At 69.7% G+C, this 7,751-nt stretch overlaps 2 protein-coding genes across 2 annotated transcripts; both read left to right on the plus strand.

Annotated features, from left to right (window-relative positions):
* Window positions 1-2,076: 2,076 nt before the first annotated feature.
* On the plus strand, window positions 2,077-4,683 carry LOC121337500 (aquaporin-2-like). The gene is made up of 5 exons (XM_041407646.1): window positions 2,077-2,481; window positions 3,207-3,527; window positions 3,599-3,751; window positions 3,824-3,904; window positions 4,336-4,683. The coding sequence occupies exons 1-5, from the start codon at window positions 2,467-2,469 to the stop codon at window positions 4,519-4,521; spliced, it is 756 nt and encodes a 251-aa protein (XP_041263580.1). The 5' UTR covers window positions 2,077-2,466; the 3' UTR covers window positions 4,522-4,683.
* Window positions 4,684-5,378: 695 nt separating this feature from the next.
* Window positions 5,379-7,687, plus strand: LOC121337499 (lens fiber major intrinsic protein-like). Its single transcript, XM_041407645.1, has 4 exons — window positions 5,379-5,819; window positions 6,602-6,766; window positions 6,850-6,930; window positions 7,324-7,687. The coding sequence occupies exons 1-4, from the start codon at window positions 5,460-5,462 to the stop codon at window positions 7,582-7,584; spliced, it is 867 nt and encodes a 288-aa protein (XP_041263579.1). The 5' UTR covers window positions 5,379-5,459; the 3' UTR covers window positions 7,585-7,687.
* The last annotated feature ends 64 nt before the right edge of the window (window positions 7,688-7,751 follow it).

The following is a 7,751-nucleotide window of genomic DNA, read 5'->3' on the forward strand; positions in this document are numbered from 1 at the left end:
AACGGGGGTCCCAGCCCTGCTGTGCCCACCCTGGCATGAGCTCAGTCAGGGGGACAGGGACAGCACGGCGGGGAGGGGGCTCATGGTCTGGGGGACCCCCTCCATTTCTCCCCTTGTCCCGCTCGGTGTCCCCCCGAATGTCCCCTCTCTGTGTCCCCCCCGTGACTGGCCACATGTCCCACCACAGTGTCCCCAAATTGTCCCCACAGTGTCTCCGCTGGGGTGTTCCCCACATGTCCCCCTTTGAGTGCCCCCCAGTTGTTCCTCCCCACCGTCTCCCCTCCCCATTGTCCCCCCAGAACAGCCCTTCCCACCCCCCAGGGCTGTCCCCACGGTGTCCCCCCGGTGTCGCCCACATATCCCTCCTATATTCCCCCTAAACCCCCACACCCCCCAGCGATGTCTCCCTGGTGTCCCCCAAATATCCCCCACCTATAAACCCCCACACCTCCCCACCCAGCCCTTTGTGGCCGCGGATTGTTCTGGCTTTGCCGGGCTCAGCAGCGCCGGGGCCCCCCCGTGCTGAGCCAGGGCTGACTCACCCCACGTGCGGGGCCGCTGCTGAGCCGGCAGAGCCGCGGCCCGGGGGGGCACCGGGGCCGTTCCCCCCACCCCCGATCACTCCTACCGCCCCCACGGGGATCGGCACGGTGGGGTCAGCCCCGGCCCCGAGCTTGTCCCGGGGGTGTGACCCCCCTGGGACACCCCTGTCCCCTGGTTTGTGTCAGGTGTGTGACCCCCCCCCAGGACAGCCCTGTCCCCCCCAGCTCATGTCAGGTGTGTGACCCCCAGGGACACCCCTGTCCCCAGTCCTTGTCCCAGGTGTGTGACCCACCAGAGACACCCCTGTCCCCAATTCTTGTCCTGAGTGTGTGACACCCCCCCCCCCCCCCCCCCCCGGGACTGTTCTGTCCCCAATTTTTGTCCCAGGTGTGTGACCTCCCAGGGACAGCCCTAATTCTTGTCCCAGGTGTGTGACCCATCCTGGTCCCCCTGCCAGGGACAGCCCTGTGCCCATCACAATCCACATGTGCCACCCCTCCTGTTGCCCCACCAGGGACCCTGTCCCCACTGGTGTGTGGCATTGCCACCCCCCTGCCAGGGCACAGCCCCGTGTTCATCTCAGGTGTGTCACCCTGTCCGCTGTGACCCCCTTGGTGCCCCCAGGACCCTGTCCCTGTGCTCATCCCAGGTGTGTCACCCTGTCCCCTGTGTGACACCCCCCAGGACCCTGTCCCTGTGCTCATCCCAGGTGTGTCACCCTGTCCGCTGTGACCCCCTCAGCCCCTCCCTGAGGGTCCCTGTGCTCATCCCAGGTGTGTCACCCTGTCCGCTGTGACCCACCACAGGACCCTGTCCCTGTGCTCATCCCAGGTGTGTCACCCTGTCCCCTGTGTGACACCCCCACAGGACCCTGTCCCTGTGCTCATCCCAGGTGTGTCACCCTGTCCCCTGTGACCCCCCACAGGACCCTGTCCCTGTGCTCATCCCAGGTGTGTCACCCTGTCCCCTGTGACACCCCCCAGGACCCTGTCCCTGTGCTCATCCCAGGTGTGTCACCCTGTCCCCTGTGTGACACCCCCCAGGACCCTGTCCCTGTGCTCATCCCAGGTGTGTCACCCTGTCCCCTGTGACCCCCCACAGGACCCTGTCCCTGTGCTCATCCCAGGTGTGTCACCCTGTCCCCTGTGTGACACCCCCCAGGATCCTGTCCCTGTGCTCATCCCAGGTGTGTCACCCTGTCCCCTGTGACCCCCTCAGCCCCTCCCTGAGGGTCCCTGTGCTCATCCCAGGTGTGTCACCCTGTCCTCTGTGACCCACCACAGGACCCTGTCCCTGTGCTCATCCCAGGTGTGTCACCCTGTCCCCTGTGACCCCCCCCAGGACCCTGTCCCTGTGCTCATCCCGGACGTGTCACCCTGTCCCCTGTGACACCCCCCAGGACCCTGTCCCTATGCTCATCCCAGGTGTGTCACCCTGTCCCCTGTGACCCACCACAGGACCCTGTCCCTGTGCTCATCCCAGGTGTGTCACCCTGTCCCCTGTGACCCCCCACAGGACCCTGTCCCTGTGCTCATCCCAGGTGTGTCACCCTGTCCCCTGTGACCCCCTCAGCCCCTCCCTGAGGGTCCCTGTGCTCATCCCAGGTGTTCAACCCCCCCTCATCCCCCCCAGCCTTTCATCCCAGCCTTTCATCTCTGGTTGTCCTGGCAACACCCCAAAGGGTCCCGGGGGTTGCCATGGCACCCAGGGATGCTTCAGGCCAAGGACCCCCGCAGCCCCCTCCCAAAATCCTGCCCCACCCTCAGCACCTCGAGTGTACCCTGTGCCAAGGGGGTGGCAGTGCTGGGGGGTGACAGGAAAACGGGGGGGTGACAGGGACAGGGACAGAGGTGGCAGTGCCAGGGGGTAGGAGGTGCCCCCACCCCGGGTGTGCTCTGCGCTGCCCTCTCCCACAGCTGCACCATGGCCATCGGGGAGGTAAGACCCTGCGAGCGGCCCCGACCCCCCCAGCCCCCCCAAAACCACTGCCCCAGAGTCCCTCCCTGCCAGGGGGGGTGGGTGAGCAGCCCCTAACTCATGGGGACTCCCCAAGCCTGTCACTTCAGTGCCCAGCCCATCGCCCTGGCACAGGGGTCTCTGTGTGCCCCTCACCGTGCTCCTAGCCCTGTCATGGCTGCTGTCCCCCTCTTTGTCCCTGTGACCCCCTGTGGCCCCATTGCCAGGACATCCTGTCACCACAGTGCCCAGGGACTGGGGGGTCCCATCCCTGAGGTACCCCATCCCCGTGGTACCTGGGGCATCCTGTTTGCATGGCACCCCAATGCCCCAGTAACCCCCAGTGCAGTGCCCAGGTGCTGAGGGGTCCCATTCCTGAGGTGCCCCATCCCAAAAACTGGGGATGCCCCATCCCAAAAACTGGGGCATCCTGTTACCAGGGCACCCCATCACCAGTGTACCCATCACCAAGGGACCCCCCCCCACTGTGGTACCCAGGTGCTGGGAGGGGTCCCCTCATGAAAGTCCCCCCTCACCCTGGTACCCAACCATTGGGGCATCCTGTTGCCATGGCACCCCATCCCTGGGCACCCCACCCCTGAGATACCCCATCCCCAAAGCCCCCCGGCCCCCATGTCATCCCCTCTCTGTGCCACCCGCTCCTGGCAGTGCCCGTGGGGTGACCCCAGGCCCCGTTGTCCCCCCAGGAGCTGCGCAGCGGCCGCTTCTGGCGGGAGGTTCTGGCGGAGCTGGCGGCGACCTTCATCTTCGTGGGGGTGGTCCTGGGGGCTTCGGCAGCCCCGGGGCCGCTGGCACCGGCCCTGGCAGGGGGGTTGGTGGCCGGGGGGCTCGTCTGCACCCTCGGGGGGCCCCAGGCCAACCCCGCGCTGACGCTGGCCCTGCTGTGCACCCGCAAGCTGAGCGCCCTGCGCGGGGCCGCGGGGGTCCTGGCCCAGTGCGCGGGGGCCACGCTGGCCTCTGCTGCTGCCCGTGCAGCGCTGCAGGACGACACCGGCCTCGTCACCAGGGTGAGTGCTGCCCCCGTCCCTGTCCCTGTCCCCATCCCCTGGCGCTGCACAGGTGTCCCTCCCTGCTGCAGGTGAGCGCGGTGGGGACAGCGGGGACAGCGCTGGCCTGGGAGACATTCGCCACCTTCCAGCTGGCGCTGGCCGCCTTCGCCGCCGCTGAGCACGCGGCCCCGCAGGCCGGGCTGGCCCTGGGCAGCGCCGTGGCCGCCGGGGCCCTGGCTGCAGTAAGGACCCCCCGTGTCCCACCCACCCAGGGGGTCCCCACCCCATCACCCCTGACCCTCCGTGTCCCACAGGGGCCGTTCTCGGGGGGCAGCATGAACCCCGCGCGCTCGCTGGGGCCGGCCGTCGTCACTGGTCTCTGGGATGATCACTGGGTGAGTTGGGGGCACCCTTGGGCTCCCCAAGAGTCCTCAAGTAAGGGGGGGGGTCCCCCGGCTGCAGCGTGTGACCGCTGTGGTCCCCTCCCCACCCCAGGACAGCGGTTCCTGGTCTTCTCTTAGGTGGATCCCACTGGAACAGGTGAACACCAGTTGTGTCCCCCAGGGTCCTCCTCATGGTGTCACCATCATGGGACCGATGTGTCCCCCCTATTGCCATCCTTGGGAGAGGCCCCATCCCCTTGGGATTGGCCCCCTACCCCAAACAAGTGACACCCCCTCCCCATGGCTGCCCTCACCCCTGGGGCAGGTTCCTCTGCTCAGTCCCCACACCTGGGGTGGGGTCCCCTGTCCCCCCCATCCCCGGGCAGCCCCCACCCCTGTGTCCCCCCGTCCCTGGGACACCCCAAAACTCCGTTCCTCTCCAGGTTTACTGGCTGGGGCCGGTGCTGGGCGCGGTGCTGGCCGGGCTCTCCTACGAGTTCATCCTGGCTCCCGGAGCGTCCCGGGAGAAGCTGAGCGCCTGCCTCGCCTGCCGGGACGTGGCTCTGGTGGAGACCCCCAGCCTGTCCCCCTCCTCGGTGGCCCCCCCAGCCGAGCAGGGCACTGCCTGAGCCCCCCCCGCTCCACCGCAGCCCCCCCCCCGATCCTCCACACCCTGACACCGGATCCTCGCCGCCTCCAGCACCTTCCGTGGGGCACCCACAGCATGGGGGGCTTCATGCCCCCTCCCCTTTTACTGTCCTCTCCCCCGTGGGGGGGGGATTAAAGGTGTGTCGGGGTCGCAGGTGGGTGCGGAGCGATGCTGTGAAGGGACTGGGGGGGGTCTCGACCACCTCCCCGCGCTCTCGGTGTGCGGCGGCACCGCCACACCGGGGCTGCGGGCGGGTGCGCCCTCCCCGCGGCCCCCCGGCGAGGGCGGGGGCCGGGACCCCCCGTCAGCCCGTCCCGTGCCGGGGAGCTGAGCGCAGCAAAGCCCTTTGTGGTGGCCTCTGCAGCCCCGGCAGATTCCGGCGGGCGCCAATGGCCGGGCCGAGCCCTAATCCCCCCGGCCGGGGACTCAGCGCCCGCTAAGCCGGGCTGAATAAACCCTCCCGCAGACAACAGCACCGGGGAGGGGGGGGACACCCCGCGGCCCCCAGCGGGGCCCACCCCGCGCCCCCCCCGCAGGATGGGGGCGGCTCCCAGCGGGGGTTGCCCCAAAGTGTCCCCAAGACATTTGGGAGGGGGTGGGAGGTGTGTCAGTGGGGTCCCCTAAACCCAACTGAGGGCACCAATGGGTCAGAGCCCCCCCCTCCCCAGGAAACCCCAGCGATGGGGGCGGCGCAGCTCTGGGGGGTCCCCCACTATCGGGGGGTGCCCGGGGGGCTCGGGTAGGGGGGGTTCCTCGCCGCGTGTCACCTGTCCCGTGCCCCGGGCAGCGAAGCGGTTAACGGGGGGTGGCGGAGGTGGGATCCCACCCCCGGGGCCGGCCCGGGGGGGCCTTATAAAGGTGGGCACGGGCGGCCCCCGGGGAGGGGAGCGGGGCCGTGGAGGGCAGCGGGGCCAGGCCATGCGGGAGCTGCGCTCGTCCGCCTTCTGGAGGGCCGTCCTGGCCGAGTTCCTGGGCAGCCTCCTCTATGCCCTGCTGGGGCTGGGGGCTTCCCTGCGCTGGGCCCCGGGCCCCCCCAGCGTTGTGGGGGCCGCCTTGGCCTTCGGGTTGGCCCAGACCACCCTGGTGCAGGCTCTGGGCCATGTCAGCGGGGGTCACGTCAACCCGGCCATCACGCTGGCCTTCCTGATGGCCTCGCAGCTCTCCCTGCCCCGTGCCCTGGGCTACCTGCTGGCCCAGGTGTTGGGCATGCTGGCCGGAGCCGGGGTGCTCTACGGGGTGACCCCCGGCCCCGTCCGTGGCACCCTCGGCCTCAGCGCGGTGAGCACCGGGGGGATCGGGGGGCTGGGGGTGTCTGCGGGGCTGGGGGACCGTGGGGTGGGGGCTGGAATGAGGGTTTGGAGGGATGGGGGGCTCCAGGAGGTGTTTGGAGGTCTGAGGTACTTTGGGGGTGTAGTGAGGATTTGGAAGGATGGGGGGAGTCTGAGGGTTGTTTTGAGATCTGGGGTACCATGGGGCTGAAATGGGGGGATGAGGGGTTCAGAGAGGTTTGGGGGAGTTGGGGGGGTCCAGGAGGTGGTTTGGGGTAATTGGGGGGCCCAGGAGGTGTTTTGGGGTACCACGGTGCTGCAGTGGGGGGATGAGGGGTTTGAAGAGGTTTGGGGGAGTTGGGGGGTCCAGGAGGTGGTTTGGGGGAATTTGGGGAGGTCCAGGAGGTGGTTTGGGGTACCATGGGGCTGAAATGGGGGGATGAGGGTTTCGAAGAGGTTTGGGGGAGTTGGGGGGATCCAGGAGGTGTTTTGGGGTAATTGGGGGGCCCAGGAGGTGTTTTGGGGTACCACGGGGCTGCAGTGGGGGGATGAGGGGTTCAGCGGTGTTTGAGGGGTCTGACGATGGATCAGGGGGGTCCAGAAGATGTTTTGGGGTTTGGATTGATGTGGGTCAGCAATGGGGGCTGGGCATCCCGGAGGAATTTGAGGATGAGGAAGGGTTTGTGGTACAGTGGGATTCCGGGGTGTGGAAGGATAACGAAGGAGGATTTGGGGTGCTGAGGGAGAATGCGGGAACAACTCTGCGGGGTGCTGAGCCCTCTCCCCGCGCAGCTGCACCCCGGCGTGGGCCCGGGCCAGGGCACGGTGGTGGAGCTGCTCCTGACCGCCCAGTTCGTCCTCTGCGTCTTCGCCAGCTTCGACGACCGTCAAGACGGGCGCCCGGCCATGGCCGCCGTGCCCGTCGGCTTCTCCCTCGCCCTCGGCCATCTCTTCGGGGTAAGGGCGGCCGCGGAGACCCCCGTGCTGGGAAGGGGTTGGGGGGCAGCTGTGCAGCCCCCCACTGCTCCATCCCCCCGCAGATCCACTACACGGGCGCCAGCATGAACCCCGCTCGCTCCTTCGCCCCCGCCGTCATCACCCGCAACTTCGCCAACCACTGGGTAAGTGGGGGGGGGGGGGCGGGGCCCCCCAAACCCCCCCCGGGCCCCCCCCAGCCCCCCCCCCCTTTCACCCCCAAACCCGCCCCGGGCCCCCCCCAGTCCCTCCCTGCTTATCCCTGTCCTGCCGCAGCCGCTGTGTCCCCGCTGAAGGCGGGCGGCTGCCGGTGTCACCCCGGTGACAGCAGCACCCCGAGGTGCTGGGTACCCCCCGACATCCCGGGGAGCGGGAGACCGGTCCCGCCCCCCGATATCCCGGGGATGGGGACACGCGGCCGTCCCCCGCTCACCGGGAGGCCCCGACTGGGCCCGGGCATCAGCGGGGTGGGTGCCGTGCCCCGGAGGGCGGGGGGCCGGGGGTCCCCCGGTGCCGGTGCCCACGCCGCCCCCCCGCAGGTGTACTGGGCGGGCCCGCTGCTGGGCGCGGCGCTGGGCGCGGTGCTCTACGAGTTCGCGCTGTGCCCGCGGCCCCGCAGCCTGGCCGAGCGCCTGGCCGCCCTCAAGGGAGAGCCGCCCGCCCCCACCGCCGTCACCACCGCCGCCAGGCCGAGTCCTCCCGGCCGCCAGGGGGCGCCGCTGCGGGGGCGGGGCCCCACGAAGGCCACGCCCCCGGCGTGGGCGGCGATCCAATCGGAGAAGGCGCTGACGCGGGTGTAGACCCCCGGCCGGGCCGGGACCCCGCACCCCTCCCCCCACGAGACGATCCCGGCCAGGACCCAGCGGCCGGAGGGGGAGGGGCAGACCAGGGGACCCCCGGAGTCACCCTGGAAACGGACACGGGGGGCGGGGTCACCTGGGGTCACGTGGGGGGAGGGGCCAGGGGT

The sequence above is a fragment of the Onychostruthus taczanowskii genome, unplaced genomic scaffold (assembly GCF_017590055.1).
Source record: "Onychostruthus taczanowskii isolate IOZ18803 unplaced genomic scaffold, ASM1759005v1 scaffold271, whole genome shotgun sequence".
NCBI lineage: Eukaryota > Metazoa > Chordata > Aves > Passeriformes > Passeridae > Onychostruthus > Onychostruthus taczanowskii.

Coding starts and splice junctions, on each gene's coding strand:
- LOC121337500 (XM_041407646.1), top strand. Junction 3,528..3,598: donor ACACCGGCCTCGTCACCAGG/GTGAGTGCTGCC, acceptor TCCCTGCTGCAG/GTGAGCGCGGTGGGGACAGC. Junction 3,905..4,335: donor GTCTCTGGGATGATCACTGG/GTGAGTTGGGGG, acceptor GTTCCTCTCCAG/GTTTACTGGCTGGGGCCGGT.
- LOC121337499 (XM_041407645.1), top strand. CDS start 5,460: ATGCGGGAGCTGCGCTCGTCCGCCTTCTGGAGGGCCGTCCTGGCCGAG. Junction 6,767..6,849: donor CCCTCGGCCATCTCTTCGGG/GTAAGGGCGGCC, acceptor ATCCCCCCGCAG/ATCCACTACACGGGCGCCAG. Junction 6,931..7,323: donor GCAACTTCGCCAACCACTGG/GTAAGTGGGGGG, acceptor GCCCCCCCGCAG/GTGTACTGGGCGGGCCCGCT.